Genomic DNA, 16,038 nt, shown 5'->3' with positions numbered 1-16,038 from the left:
TTTGTGTGTCCCAGGCCCATATATGGTCATTTCAGTCCAGAATGAACAGGTTTTTCAAAAACAAAATGTGTGTTTCATGTCCATATATGGTCATCCCAGTCCAGAATGAACAGGTTTTTATCAAAAACAAAATGTCTGTCACCTCATGTCCATATATGGTCATTCCAGTCCAGAATGAACAGGTTTTATCTGTCCCGTACGTCCAGAATATCAGTCCAGAATGAATAGGGTTTTTCAAAAACAAAATGTGTGTCCCATGTCCATATATGGTCATATCAGTCCAGAATGAACAGGTTTTATCTGTCTGTCCGTCCGTCCGTCCGTCCGTACGTACGTACGTACGTCCGTCCGTACGTCCGTACGTATGTGTGTAGTGTCCGTCCCGGTCTGATGATTGGATACTTTGAGGATTGGTCAAGCTTCACATGACAATTCGGCCCTCCAGATAAAATCATTAATTCATTCAGAATATAAAGAATGTATAGATCACAGAGTTCATAACTCTAGAACACAAAGAATAAAAGTTCACCGCTTCACTTCGAACCGAGGTTTGATTTTTTACTTAACTCATATATTTTATTAGTAATTATAAGACACATAATACTTATGGAAAGTGGAAAAACAGTATATCTCCATCAGTTTGTGGAACAACAGTATAATAATGATATTATGATCTCACTCTCTAATTCAGTGTTTCTCAACCACTGTGCCTGCATGGGGACCTTTGGTGTGCCCCTGAGAAGGGTTTAGTGTGCCTCTTGAAACTGCTTGAAAGCCAGTATTGTATTTATCATTTTGAAAATGATTTAAACAAGTGAAAACAGCCGATCTACAAGCACACAATGCCTCGCACCACGAGGCGTTGTGTGCTTGTAGATCGTCTGTTTTCACTACTGTTGTGCGACAGCCTTGTATGATGAAGCAGGGCTTTACATTTACACCCCTGTATTATGTTGGTGTGCCCATGGATTCTTGGGACATGAAAAGTGTGCCTATGCAGAAAAAAGGTTGAGAAAGTAGTAAGTACTTCAATGGGAAAACCCTTAGAGAAAAGATTACACCAGATGATGATGAGTAAAAAACACCAAGAAATATGTTGCCCTGCAGGGAAACCACACTAATCAAGAAGTAGTGAAAATAGATCTGTGTTGTGAGCTTGCAGATCTGCTATTTTCACTAGTTTGGCAAACGTCTAATCTCTCTTTCGGGTCTCGACCTGAAAAGTTTGTCCGATACCGATACGTGGCTGATATATTAGGTAATTTAAGGAGCCTGTTTCTACTACTGCGACGTGAGGCGGGACTACGGCTGCTATGACGTAATCGCCGTTGCGGTCCGCATCGTTAAGCAAACAGCCGTCGGGCGACGGGTTCCCACCCCTTTTACTGAACGCTTTGGTTCCCATGGCAACGCATCTACGCAGCAGACGCTGTAGACACTACTTGGAAAGGGAGCTTCTGCCGTTGTAGAGGCGGCTGCGACGGCGGCAGGTTGATCTATCGAGCGCTGATCATTTCCGGTTACCCTTGTCATATGCCATAGCCGTCCAAAGCTTAATTAGCCTATTATATATATGGGTGCATCCCTTGTTGTTTTGGGGTGTCTACTCCTGCAGGGTGCTCTTGGAGATGATGTGGAGGCCCTCCTCCTTCAGCCTCTTCAGAGCTGGTCCATAAATGTCCTTCGTCATGGGGACCACCAGGCCCTTGGTGGCGATCTCCCCGTCGAGCACCATGCGCGCAGCAATGGCCGCTGGGTACCCCACAGTCTTGGCCATGGCAGAGAACCCGTGGGGGTCTCCGTAGACCACCAGGCTGATGTGTTTGGTCTCCAGCTCGCCGGTCGGGTGACGGAGGCCCACGTCGTTCCGCATTACGACCATGTCTCTCTCGCCTGCGTCGAAGGAGAGCCTGGCTTCCAGGTGTCTGGCCAGAGCAGCGAGGACGCTCTCTGCGCGCGGCACCGCGTTGTCTCCCAACATCCCAAACCATCTCAGGGTGTCCATCTTGAAATCGTCCCTTCCCACGCGTTCGTACACGGCTTCCTCAAAGGCCCGGGCGGAGGTGGCCGCGGACAGGCCCATCTGCCTACACAGCAGGTCTTTCCAGGTGACGGGGGCTGAGGTGTGTCCCAGCACGGGGCTGGGGTCTGTGTTGATCAGGCCCAGTTGGATGAACCCACCGATGGCACTGGTGTAGCCCTTAAAGCGGAGGGTCCCTCGGACCAGAGTGTGCGCCGACTGGATGCCGTAGGGCTCTGCGTACTTGGTGCTGTCCCGGTTAGGGTAGCCCTCCAGGTTGAAGCCGGGGAGGAAGTCCATGGCGACCGAGGAGTCCATGAGAGCGCCCCCTGCAGGGATGCTCACCACCTCGCCGTCCCTGAGGAAGACGGCGGGGCCGACGGTGTTCAGGAGCGCGCCGTACGGACTCCAGCTGAACTTGTAGCGCAGCGGGTTGTCGGAACACTCGGGGGCGGGAAGACCGCCGCAGAAGGAGCTGTAGGACTCCACGGTGCAGCCGTCGGCCTTGGCCCGGTCGATGCACTCCATGGCCAGCATGTGGTCGATGCCGGGGTCCAGGCCCATCTCGTTCACCACGATGACGCCCGCCTCCTGGGCGCTGCGCTCCAGCGCCTTCATTTCGGGGCTCAGGTAGCTGGCGGTCACCATGTCCACCCTGGCCTCGATGCAGTGCCTGGCTATCTGCGGATGGAAGGCGTACGGCAGCAGGCTGATGACCAGGTCGTGGTTCTTGATCAGGGAGGTGAGGTGTCCCTCCTGGCTGGTGACGTCCAGCATCACAGGGATGGTGTTTGGGTAGGCAGCCGCCAGCTCCTCCGCCTGGTTCAGCTGCACCGACGCGACGGTGACCTGGGTTCCTTCGTCCCGGGTCAGGTACTCGATGACGGGACCGGACACGTATCCTGAACCCAGGAGGAGGACGCGCTTCATTCCGCTTCGCTTCATGATCTGAGCTTGTTCCCGTCTTTCCCGGAGCTTCTCGATGTATTCAAACTTGGGCGTGAGCCCTCCGTTCGAAGCGATGACGGCGTCTCTGACGTGGGGAGAGAAACCCTCTTCTTCCAGGGGCCTGGTAGCGTCGGAGGGCAGCATCTCCCATACGTACGGCAACAGGCGATCTCCGAAGTACTCCGTGGCCTCGATGGGAAGCTGTGCAGGCAAGTTGTCAATGGAACACATGAGGATTCCGTTGCCCTCCACACTGTCGTGATCGATGTGCTGGTCAGCGTCGTACATGCAGAAAGGTCTGTCTATGGTGGTGCACTCGGTCATGAACTCAATGGAGCCCCCTATGTCCGCCGAGATGTCACAGATGGCCAGCAGTCGGTGCGGCAGCCCGGGGCAGCCACCGTCGTCCCACGCGGGGGACCTCCGGATGAGCTTCTGTGCGTCCAGACGGCGGAGGAGTCTCGGCGTCTGAGGGTCCCAGTAGATCCCGTTGACGAGGCACGTGGTGTACGGTGCCACCGTGGTCCTGAAGTTGGAGGTGTACCGCTCCGGGTGGTGTTCGTACTCCAGCGGGTCGTAGATGCCGTCGCTCTTCCTCACGAGGTGATGATGGCGACTCAGGACCGTGGCGTACACTTTGGTCATGTCTCCGGTTTCAGGGACGTCTTTCAACTCGTGAGGTTCGACGTATTCCACCGGGAGCTCGTTGAAGATGTCCTGGGCGCCTTTGGAGACGTTGCCTGTACCAGTGAAGCAGAACGTGACAGGGCCGATGGATTTGGGCATGAGTCCCGTGGAGATCTCGTAGCCGCAATCCCTCACCGCTTGGATGGCCTGGTAGACGTTCCTGTAGTTATGAGCCATGCCGATATGCATAAAAGGGGTGTGGTGGCCGAGCGCGAGGAAGCGCAGTCCTAAACCGTGCAGGACGTTGATCATTCCTGAAACGCCGGCCCACTGTCCAAACGCCACCAGGCGGAACCCGTTAGCGTCGACCATCTTCTCGTAGTCGATCAGACGCACTTCCTTTCTCAGAATGTCGTCCAGGAGTCCCATGTTTGCTTCCTGCGCCTTGATGGTGTGGGAGAAGAAAACGTAGGTTTTCCTGGGGTAGACCTTTTCCTCCGGGGGTCTTTTCACGCCGATGATCAGCGACGCCTCGGAAATGTCCTCTTGAATGGCGGCGCCTGCCTTCTCGTAATACTTCTGGTGAATGGCCCTCCGGTTTGACGGCTGCACCAGGACCTTGTGCCCGGCCTGGGTCAGCTCCTGGACGTGGCGTGGCGCCAGCGGCGCCCTCCTCTCCCACGGGTTGATGTCCTCGCGGCGGATGGCGACGACGCTCTTATGGTGCTCATAGCGCCGCTGGCTGCCGAGGCAGGCCCTCGTGGTTCTCCTGCTCTGGTGACTCAGAACTCTGAACATGGCGTCAATAAGTATTGAGTCTGACTTGTGCTTTATGAATTATCTAACTACTATTACGGTGAAACCTGGACACAGAACACCATATATGGGCATAAACGGGTGAAACAGTGCCCAAATTCTAACTGACATCACTGATACTGCCAGGAATGGCTTTATTTTCTACGTGTCATTAGTTTCATGCATAGTTTTACTGGGGTTATGGTTTGGCATATAGTGGTTAACATCCACCAGGTTAGCATTCACCAGCGCCGGCAGGTTAGCAATTTCACCAGGTTAGCATTCACCAGCATCAAACTAATGGGACGTCGAACAAATGCTACGTCGCAATAACAACACACTCCCGATACCGCCGCCATGGTAACAGCTGCATGCTTAAACAGTGACCATATTTGGAGAAGACTGACTGACATCACTGATACGCCTGGGTTCTCCAACATTACTACCGAGACTCCTTACATTCAATCCCTCATATACTGTGCAAGGATTATGATTAATAATTCATAAATCCAATTTATAAAGCCAAGCCAAAGTCAGACTCAATAAAATACATGATAGTCTTGATCCAAGGTTAGTAAAGTAAATAAAGTAATTTTTCAATGGTTTATCCACCGAGCATTTTTCACGCTATTAAGGATGTCTAAAATACGTCTAATGGCCAGGCTAGGGGTCATCCCCCTGTTTGCATAACATACAAAATGAGTGGACAGAGATACTCCTGATGTAACTGTGAGAGGGAACACATGGAACCATAGCAACTCTGCTCATTCCCATCCCTCTATAAATCCCACCCAAGGGGTGTGGTGTCGTACCTCTGACCTCACCAGGCCCTATATGGAGGGAAGGGGTGTGGTGTCGTACCTCTGACCTCACCAGGCCCTATATGGAGTTAAGGGGTGTGGTGTCGTACCTCTGACCTCACCAGGCCCTATATGGAGTTAAGGGGTGTGGTGTCGTACCTCTGACCTCACCAGGCCCTATATGGAGTGAAGGGGTGTGGTGTCACCAGACCCCTGACCTCACCAGGCCCTATATGGAGTGTGCATACAGACAGTATCTCCTTGTATGGACCGCTCTGTCCGTGACATCAGCTGTGGTGACGTCGCTCCCAGTCTGCGTGCTTTCTATGACGTCAGTCTCGGGTGACCTGATGTAGGAGGAGCCATGCCTGCTCCTTGTAAGGAGATCTTGGACTTGGCCCTTGTTCCATGGTCAGATAGATGCTCTCTAACAAGCACCATGTGTCATCATCACACCCCAGTAGTTATCTTCATATAGTGATGCTTTTTGTTCTCATGTATAGACTTTTTTGTTACCACCACGCTCTGACTTGACTGCAGGGGCGTCAATTGGGTATGGCAGGGGTGCCATACCCTGGGTCCAGGGGGGAAATAAAAGTTACTTTTAAATATAAATCCATGAATGTCTCTTTGTCTATCTGTGCTGGTTATTATGTTGTTAAATTACAGTGAATTAACTACAAATGCAAAATGTAACAAAAATGGTCACTTTAACAAGGTATTATAATTATTAACTTGTATTCTCCCCATCTTGACAAAAATGGTAAATTTCCAGGTTCCGCAGGTCATCTGCACAGGTGCAATTCATTATTGTTAATGTGTCCCATTTACTAACATGCCAAGTTTAGCTGCACTTGAACAACCGTTCCAGGCTGCCATATCCAGCCCGAATAAACATAGAAATCCGGGTAAAAAACTGACAAAAAAAATGTTTATTTTATTTGCCATACCCTAGCTTTTGCTGAACTGACACCACTGCTTGACTGGTGCGGTGTCCTTTTAGAATTTAGATCATCAAGTATTCATAGCTGAGTGGATCGCACACAATGGCCATATTAACTTTTTCTTTGTTTTATTACATATCAGGATGAGAAACAACCGTTTCGGCTATCCAGCCTTCTTTAGTGTATCTGAAACTGCAGGGTGTCTGCTGACTATTTAAAGATGCTATGACCGGTGCCCAGATGGGCACCATCAACACTAATTACCCTGTGAGGATGACACCTCGCAACTGAATGGTGATTGCGCATCACTGACAGATATGTCATAAGTTAACTCTGATTCTCATTAAATAAACAATAAAAGTTCTCATGTATAATCATTGGATCCAACTCCATGTGAGAGTTTGGTATACTCATATACTCAGAATTGAGTATACCGGACAACGGCCTAGAGGATTAAACATATTTTTACCACTCTCTTAATGAATTATTTTGGGAGCATTAAGACGGTCTTAAGGTCTTTGCACACTGCTGCGTTTTTCGGGCCGAATATCGGAGTGAATTTCGGATTGCGTGAATAAAAAAATCAACCTCACGTTATGTCAATCACGTTTGCACACTGCCGCCCGTTTCGTATTTATTTTCGGACCAGGGTTGATTTTTCCCGATTTTCGCAGCTGTCGTCCCTTGCTCTCTCTCCCTGGCCTACGGTTTTCGGATTTCTAAAACGCAACGAAAACACGCAGTGCAGTGTGCAACCACCTTTATAGTAACGGTTAAATAACCACTCCAAGCTTACGCTACACTTTTCAATTCTTTTTTTATTTTTATTGTTTTATTTATTTTATTGAGAGTAAACTTTGCACTGACACTTTCATTTACAGCATTGAGCACACATCAAACACTGCCTCCTTGTTCTTATGGACTGATTGGGAATGTATCAAGTATAATCTGAGAAAGTGCAATTAACATTTCTGAACTTTTAATGGTCACTGGTGTATGGATTGTTGCAGTATATATACTGTATATATACACTGTATATATACACTGTATATAAAAAAGAAAGGTTTGAGTACAAAATGACAGCAGAGCCCCATTGCAACCCATTCAGAAGGGGTACACATTATTGTGTATCATTATTGTATGCTTTAACTATTGAAAAATAGCAGATATACAAGTTCACAACGCGGCACCGAGTGCCGCGCTGCGAGCTTGTAAAATCGTGAAAAAACGTGAAAAAAACGCTGAAAAAAAAACGTGAAAATTATAATTTTTACCCGATTCTATATTAGTGTCTTTTGAATCCTTCTAAGGTTTTTTGAAAAACCCTATGTTTCTATGTCAGCAATCTGGCCAGCCATCGTCAAAGAAAAGGTCCTTTTCACTTATTAACTGGAGCTCAGTTAGTCTGTTCTTGAGAGACTATTATGTCAGTGGCTCTCAAACCTTTTCATGTGAAGGACCCCTGTAAAAGAATGTTCATATCTCAAAATATTTAGTTCCAAGGACCACCCAGAAGCAAAGTTTGAGTTACAAACGTTCGCTCTAAAAATACATATATTCAAAGATTTTCACGACTTTTTCAAAAATAGCAGATCTACAAGCTCGCAGCGCGGCACTCGGTGCCGCGCTGTGAGCTTGTATATCTGCTATTTTTCAACAGTTAAAGCAGTCAATAATTCTAGGCCTAAATGGGTTAAAGCAATAACAGACACACTCAGAGTCCTCTACAACTTCTCAGACAGTATCCAACAGCACTCAAACAAATGAACATGGGTGTGCAAAAAACAAAGACACCACTCAGACATCAGTGATTCAGTTGTGCCACCACAGATTACACCAACCAAATGATTCCACGTGATAAATAAAATCCAATACTCCAGCACTCTTTTCTCTTGGCATCGTCTTGCTGACCGGGTGTAAAAAATTATAAAAATAAAATAAAAGTTCTTCTCAGACATCAGGAACAGCACCTTGCAGTTTGGTTTGGTGGAAATCACTGCATCTGCTCTCTAAGGGTTGGCGTTTGTTCCAACTACCTGAAATATTATTAATAAATAAGCCACACCCAGAACAAGATTACAATCTCACGGTGTATGGTACATGTACAGCTGTTTGTGGTTGACCACCTGTATAATTAGTATATGTATATGAACTGTTTGAACTTGTCATATTTAAAAGAATATGTATTTTGGCGGGTCTTGATGGCGTCGCAATGGCTGATTTTACACTTGGTTGCATCTGCTATTTTCAGAAAGCAACACAGGAGCGCAACCAAACATAAAATGACTTGTCTTCTAGTTCTACTGGATCTCCTCTCCACTAGTCTCTCCCTAACATTTTAGTCTGGAAATCGTCAATATATTTAGTCTTGAGTGACCATAGCTTATTTTTTATTTCGTTTTCGTCAGTGGAAAAAGGTAGTGGACAAACATCTTTGGTCTTAGTTTTACCAGAACAAAGTGTGTCCATCATCAGTTCAATAAGGAGACCATCTTTTAGTAAGGAACGGTTCTCTGTTTCAAGGTACGGTCAGCTCTCTCATGTTGTTCCTCTTCCATTGACCTTATTCACACCGCGGCCATCTTGGATCACATGACCACATGGGGTGGCAGCCTGCATTACAAACCATTGTAAACAATGGAGCGATGGTCCCGAAATATGAGTTCTGTTCAACCAATTTCTTTTGACCAAATCGACAAATGGGCAGATGACAACATCAACATCCCCAAAATGATTAAATAGAAGGGTACATCCACAATATCCATGGTAGGCCTAGTTAGGTTGCAATGTTACTCTGTACAAAGACTTGCTACAGTATCTGTGCAGACTAGTGCTTGCTCTGCCATCATATTAACTTACTGTATCGTGATTTTTGCATATTAATCAGGAACTATCTAACAACAAATAGTTAATATGATGGCAGGACCATCGGCCTATTGTTTACAATGGTTTGTAATGTAGGCTGCCACCTTAGGTTACGTGTCTCCATTCCGACATGTTTCCTTTCAGACATGTCTCCTTTCAGACATGTCTCCTTTCCGACACTAACCCTAACTCTAACCCTAACCCTAAACATAACCCCTATGGAAGTGTCGCCACTCCGACAATAAGAAGTCAATGTCGGAGTGGCAACATGTCGTAATGGAGACATGTCCCCGCCACCTTATGTGGTCATGTGATCCAAGATGCTGTGAACATGGTTGTGTTTAACAGGGATAGGACTGTGGAATAGTTACTGCGTGTTTAACAGGGACAGCATAGGAGTGTTTAGAACAGTTGCTGAATGATTAACAGGGACATGAGACATGATGTGTGATGTCAGTGGAATGTCAGTGGAAAAGTTACTGAATCCATTTCACTTTCTCTGACTTGTGCAAATTCAACCCAAATGAAGAGAAAAAAAGGAAAAGTGAACCGTTTCGATGGCATATCAAACTATATATTCTGCTGCCGATTTGACCTAACTACAGAGGAGGCTCCAACACAAGGAGATGGCGACACCGAATCAGTCACACCCAAGTGGGCGAGTTGTGTCCAGCTACTGATCATTCATCGTTAATTGGACCTCCATAAAACTTGGTACAAAAACATGTAACACAATCAATAATAAATATACTCAGCAATGATTGAAACAATAATATTAAAAAAAGGCACACAGACCTAAAAATGTGTGATATCATCATCATCAACCATCACTGAAAACCCAACTCATCGTCATCCATCGTTCAATGAACAACACACTCCATCAGTAGTGGAATAGATATGATCAAAATAAAATATAAAATATAATAAAGAAAGTCCATTTAAATAAGTGTTAGTGTGGAAACATAATTGGCACAACAAAAGCCAGCCTGAATCAAGTCATTATTATCTAGAGCAGGGGTCAGCAACCTTTTTGAAATGAAATGCCATGTTTTTATTTTCTATCTAGATCATACATGGGCAACTAGCGGCCCGGGGGCCACATGCGGCCCCCAACTTCACTTAATGCGGCCTGCAGGAATACTGATATATTATCGGTTTCAGCTGTTATAATTCCAAACCAAACGTGCTAACATGACCAGCTTTAATTATTTTAGTCTACTGTATATTAGTATCTTGATGACTAGTAGCCTACTACTAGACTTTTTTTTTTAATGTCCAATGCATTTGTACTTTAGTTCATAAAGTAACAAAGTAACATAAGTACCTGTACATGCATTTGAAAGGAAATGTAAAAAAATACTGTTCAGGATTTTAGTGTGTGTGAAAATATAGTGGCCCTCTCCATCATCAAAGTTGCCCACCCCTGTTCTAGATAGTCAGTGAGCCATGTCAACATAAAATGTAATGACACCCCATCAAACATTCTGACATATTTTGATTGTCAGGACATTGTTATAACGATCATTAGACTCAAGAGGAAGAACCCACCTACGTATATCCCAGACTCCTCCCCCAGCCAAAGTTCAGCATTTTAATGAATGTAGAATTATGTGCAATGCAATTATGTGGATGTAATTGTAGGTGACTTAATTTAATTGATCACGTTTGAATCAACATGTTATTTCAAAATATAGATCCTCTCTCTCACACTTCTGCCAGTGTGCCAGTGATCACCCTCCCCTGTGCTAAGGTTGCCAACCCCTGGTCTAGAGAGCTCATTCAATGGTAAACATTGACCCGTCATTATGGTCCAAATCACTGTTTAAGAATGAAATAAATACTAAGGATTTTAATGTGTGTAACCATGTGACCTTTGACCTTCTACTCACCGAGTGCCGCGCTGCGAGCTTGTAGATCTGCTATTTTTGAAAAATCTTGATTTTTATTTAGCAAATCTTGCTTCTGGGGGGTCCCTGGATCAACATATTTTGAGATGAGGGGTCCTTGGCCAAATACATGTAATTTTGGGGGTCCTTGACATGAAAAAGTTTGAGCACCACTGATATGGAAGAAGGATTTAGAAGACATTTATAGAATCGGGCCAAAAATATTCAAAGAGTTGCACAAATGTTTTTTTCCAAGAATAGCAGATCTACAAGCTCGCAGCAGGGGTTGTGCTCTACTTGTCTCTTTGTGGCAGCTTGGGATGTGGGTGAGATGGGATGCTGTGTCTAAAGGCAGCTCTCCACCAAACAGACTGCTGCAGATCACTGGACTGCCAGTCAGTCTGTAATGAAGTCGGGAGATCAGATGGTTGGAAAGCGCAGAAAAAATAATTTGCTGAATGCACCAAAGACCGACACCGACAAGACGGCTACTGTTATAGCTTGATGTCTTTTTCAACAACAAGCCCGCTGCTATCCGACGGCTCTTAAGCCGGCCGAACGTGCTCGGTCGGCTTTCGACGCTTCCCTACGACTTGCGAAGCCGACGCGGCAGTGCACCCACTGCCCGTTCAACGGCAGAATTTTGGCAACCGTCGATTTCTGCCGCGTATCACCACCGGTGCGGTGCAGAGCTACCTTTAGACACTCCTATACACTGGACGTAACACTCCTTTCACACTTCACAGCTTCCCCCAACTGTATTGTAAGGGGATATCTTATAAAGTCCTGGAATAAATTCCTTACCAAAAACCTTCTTCGCCAATGTGTTTGTAAAGGTCTCTAGTAACAATATCTCACAAAGACTGAAATTCAGTTTCCCTAGGAGAATCCTTGACTGCTGCTGAAAGTTGGGCTCCCATTAACTTAACTATACAGGATAAAACACACCAAAATGCTTTAAGTAGCATGTGAGGGGTCAAAACTAGGGTTTTTTCATGATTCTGAATCCATTGCAAGCATTTGTTTTGCAAGAAAAACATTCCTCTGGCAAAAAAACGGCCCGACAAAACTATGGTTTAGTGATGAAACTAGTGAAACTAGGGATGTGTGGGAGCCGCCTTTAACCCAGGGAATGTTTTTTTTAGATGTGTTACTAGACACCTTTACAAACACATTGGTGAAGAAAGTTTTTGGTAAGGAATTTATTCCAGGATATGACACTATTTCTGAAGATATCCCCTTACTATGTAGGCCGGGTCACCGCGCGTCAAACACCCATGACACACAGGGAGCCGCCGTGATTGTAACACAAACACCCTCAACCTCCAGGGCGTGGGCATATTTTGGCCACTTCAGAAGCCTTTTATTACCGCGTCGCCACGACTGCGTCGGCGTGGTGGAGAAGCGTCCGGGTCAGTTTGTGGACCACGACCCCCTCGTGGTCAAAAGGTGGCAAAGAGGCGCGTTCCGGAAATCTGGGACGCGATCGGCACCAACGTGTCGCCCCCTCAGTGGTCGAATACTCAAAACCACAGGAGGCCAGTGAATAAATATATATAAAAAAAATAAGAACAAATCAATCAATATCAAATGAAAGGTGATAAATATAAGGTGTGATAGCAGTAGTGTTCTAACGATGCACTCTCAGTTTTGACAACTCTTATGGTTTTTTTTTAGTTTGTTGTTGTTTTTTTTAATTCTTGTCAAAGCACTTATTTGTTTTTCTTCTTTTCAATACGCCGCTCATGACATCATCTTTAATGGACGAAGCGCCTCGCGGTCGCGAGGCGACCCTTTACGTACACTATGATACAAATAACCACAGTTTACTCTTTGATTTCTGTCTCATTCTCTCTCTCTCCCACCTCCCAGTCTTCCCACAAATATTTCCTTCTCCGTCGTTCTGCTCCATCCCCGCTCTCTCTCTCTCTCTCTCTCCCGTAGACTTGGCCAGTAGTTCTCAACCTTTTCAGGCCGCGAGCCCCAAAAGAAACATATTTTAACTGGGGACCCCCCCACTCTACGAGCACTAAGAGTTGAGGCACAACATTTTGTATAACACAGCAGATCTGCTATTTTCACAATTTCTGCCTCTAATATTTGACAATTTGGCCAATGTTTAATTTGTCATTTTAGAGGTATTAAAAAGTCCTTAAATTGTCACTTTAGAAATGAGCAGATTCCTTCTATACACCTAAACTTTATGTTGGTTTGTTTACTGTTGAGAGAGAAAACAATGTTGCACATTAAGTTAATCATCTGGGGACCCCCCTGGGGGTCCCGACCCACAGGTTGAGAACCACTGGACTTTGGGCGATCACACCAAATGTACTTGCTCCACCCACTCCTCCTGCTCCAGCCACTCCTCCTCCTCTGGCGATTGGTCCTCGTCCGGCTGAGGATGGTGCTGCTGGTGGTGGTGGTGTGTGAGGTGTGTCTCGTCGCCCCGTGCGTTGTCCTTTGCGTCGTCCCGCGCGTCGGTGTCGTCTCCCTGGCCGTGTGCGAGCGAGGAGGAGAGCGCGGAGGCGGCGTGAGTCCAGTCGGCTGCATCCAGCGCCAGCTCCACCGCGGCCCCCGCCTCCGCGCAGCACCCCTCGTCCCCCTCCTCGTGAACCTCGTGCCCGGGCGCCAGCGGAGCCTCCGGGGCGGGCTGGGCGGGGTCAGCGTCGCCCTCCGGGGCCGTAGCGGAGGAGTCGCAGCCCTGGCCCCCCTGGTCCCAGCACTCGTCGGGGGACTCCCGGTGGTGGTTGCTCTGGGGGATGAGGGCCAGGCTCTGGGGGCTGTTCTGGTGGGACGAGGGGGGGATGAGGGCCAGGCTCTGGGGGCTGTTCTGGTGGGACGAGGGGGGGATGAGGGCCAGGCTCTGGGGGCTGTTCTGGTGGGACGAGGGGGGGATGAGGGCCAGGCTCTGGGGGCTGTTCTGGTGGGACGAGGGGGGGATGAGAGCCAGGCTCTGGGGGCTGTTCTGGTGGGACGAGGGGGGGATGAGGGCCAGGCTCTGGGGGCTGTTCTGGTGGGACGAGGGGGGGATGAGGGCCAGGCTCTGGGGGCTGTTCTGGTGGGACGAGGGGGGGATGAGGGCCAGGCTCTGGGGGCTGTTCTGGGCCGTGATGTTCTGGCTGAACCAGGCCATGATGTTGTCCAGCAGCTGTGCCGAGGCCTCGGGGTCCAGAGGCTCCAGGCTCTGGGGGTCGCTGGGCGTGAAGGCGCCGCCCGGCGGGATGACCGGAGACAGCGGCACCTCGTCCTCCTCCTCCTCCTCGTCCCCCTCCAGCTCCCGCTCCCGGGACGGGAGGCACAGCTGGGTGGGAGGGGGGCGAGGGGTGAGGTGGAGCGGGGAGGCGCCGGTGGCGCAAGGAGGAGCTGGAGGAGGCGTGTGTCGCGGGGCGTACGAGCCGGAGCCGCCGGCTCCCTCTTCTTCCAGCTTGGCGGTGGCGCCAGAGCAGCCGTCGGGTTCGCGGGCGGTCACCGCCGGGCGGCCCACGGATTCTCGCGGATTCTCCAGGCTGGGATTTGGGTGGATTTCGGGGGCGCTTGCGAGCGTGTAGGCGTCGCCGCCGACGTCAGCACGTTCCGCTTTGGCGGAGTGAGCGTCGGCGCGGCAGTGGCCGTGACTCCGCTCGGGGCCGTCGTAGCCGGGGTCCGAGCTCCGGCCGGCGGCGGCCCGGTGGACGGGATCCGGGCCGTAGCCCGGCTCCGCGTCGCAGGGAACGCCGTGGTCGAAGGCGCGGTGCGGGCCACAGTCCTCCGCGTCTCGCTGCCCGCCGAAGGCACGCGAGTCCAGGTGGTACGGCACACCGATGTTGGCGTCCAAGTGGTAAGGGGGGGTGATGTTGGCATCGAGGTGGTACGGCACGGGCATGTTGGCGTCGAGCTGGTACGGGGTGGTGATGTCGCCCAGCCTCATCAGGCTGTCGCCCAGCTTCAGCAGCTCGGCGGTGAGGCAGGGGGGAGGCGGGGGAGGCAGGGGGAGGCGGTGGCAGGGGACGGGGGGAGGAGGGGGAGGCACGGGGGGCTGCGGGGAGGAGTCTGTCCTGGCCGGGGGGCGGGGGGGCTCCAGGAAGGAGGAGGGGGAGGGGCGCCTAGCCCCCGACGCGGCGGGGGAGCGCGAGGAGGGGTCGCCCAGGTCCGCCGCTCTCTCTGTCTCCGGCCTTCCGTCTGTGGCTTTCCGTCTGTGGCTCTGTCTCTATAGATAGATAGAATACTTTATTGACAGATATAAAATACATTGCAACAATGACGTCAATTCCTGAAATCGCCTAAGTGGACGAAGCTTGATTCCATTGTGGCCCACTTTGGACATAAAACAAATACACAATATGCAATGCAAACAACCAATGAACATAAAGAGAGATTTGATCCGAGAGATTTGATCCTTAATATACATAAACGTATACTATACTATACCCCTACTATACTGTATATTATATACTAATATACATATTGGACGAGAGTACCCAAGTAGAAAGATCAGTGCAAATTATGCCATCCGGGGTAAGGATATAACTAAGACCAGTTAGTATTAAGGTATTAACCTTGTTCTCAAATCTTTCAAGGGAATTTAGACACTTCAGGGCTGGAGGGAAGAGGGCATTCCACAGAACAGTGGCTGCGTGATAAAATGCCTGTTCGGGGAGCCCTCCCGAACCGGAATAAACTCGGCTCCTTATTTCAGAGTGAATCAATGGGCCCTACTGTAGGTCATACAGCATAAGCTTCCCCTGGTTGCGTACCTGTCTCCGTCCGCCTGGCGGTCCCGGCGGGACTCCTGCAGAGACAGCTGGATGGCCAGCAGGATGTTGGGGTCGTCCTCGTCCAGGGAGGACAGCGCCGCTCGCCGCCGGCCCTCGCTCCTCTCTGGGCCGTCTGCAATCACACAGCAATAACACAACACAATGAGGCTCAGCCTTAACTGTGTTAACCGCGTTAACCCATTATTTTCTGCTTTAGCTATTGAAAAATGGCAGATATACAAGCTTGCAGCGTGGCACTCGTGTATATCGGCATTTTTTCTTTTTTTTTTTAGATTGTGAACATTTGTGCAAGTCTTTGAATATTTGACCCGATTCTATAAATGCCTTCTACGTCCTTCTAAATCAGCGGTTCTCAAACTTTTTCATGTCAAAGACCCCAACATTACATGCATGTATTTG

The 16,038-nt window shown here is 48.8% G+C and overlaps 1 protein-coding gene and 1 pseudogene across 2 annotated transcripts in view; both read right to left on the bottom strand.

The window, feature by feature from the left end:
* Positions 1-1,603: 1,603 nt before the first annotated feature.
* On the bottom strand, positions 1,604-4,393 carry LOC308293404 (alpha-aminoadipic semialdehyde synthase, mitochondrial-like; the record flags this gene model as incomplete). The annotated part of the gene is made up of 1 exon (XM_080735902.1): positions 1,604-4,393. One exon carries the CDS (start codon positions 4,391-4,393, stop codon positions 1,604-1,606), a length of 2,790 nt encoding a protein of 929 aa, XP_080592028.1.
* Positions 4,394-14,945: 10,552 nt separating this feature from the next.
* The window catches only part of LOC308292807 (ankyrin repeat and IBR domain-containing protein 1-like), a 43,767-nt pseudogene continuing 42,674 nt past the window's right edge, over positions 14,946-16,038 (bottom strand). The window contains exons 13-14 of the transcript in view: positions 15,619-15,751; positions 14,946-15,071 (exon numbers count right to left, since the gene is read on the bottom strand). The product of the transcript in view is annotated as an ankyrin repeat and IBR domain-containing protein 1-like (transcript). The remainder of the gene's footprint in view (positions 15,072-15,618; positions 15,752-16,038) is intronic.

Source organism: Nannobrachium achirus (genome assembly GCF_963921795.1).
Source record: "Nannobrachium achirus genome assembly, chromosome: 10".
NCBI lineage: Eukaryota > Metazoa > Chordata > Actinopteri > Myctophiformes > Myctophidae > Nannobrachium > Nannobrachium achirus.
The sequence above is the reverse complement of the archived record's forward strand: the minus strand, read 5'-3'. Positions and strand labels throughout refer to the sequence as shown.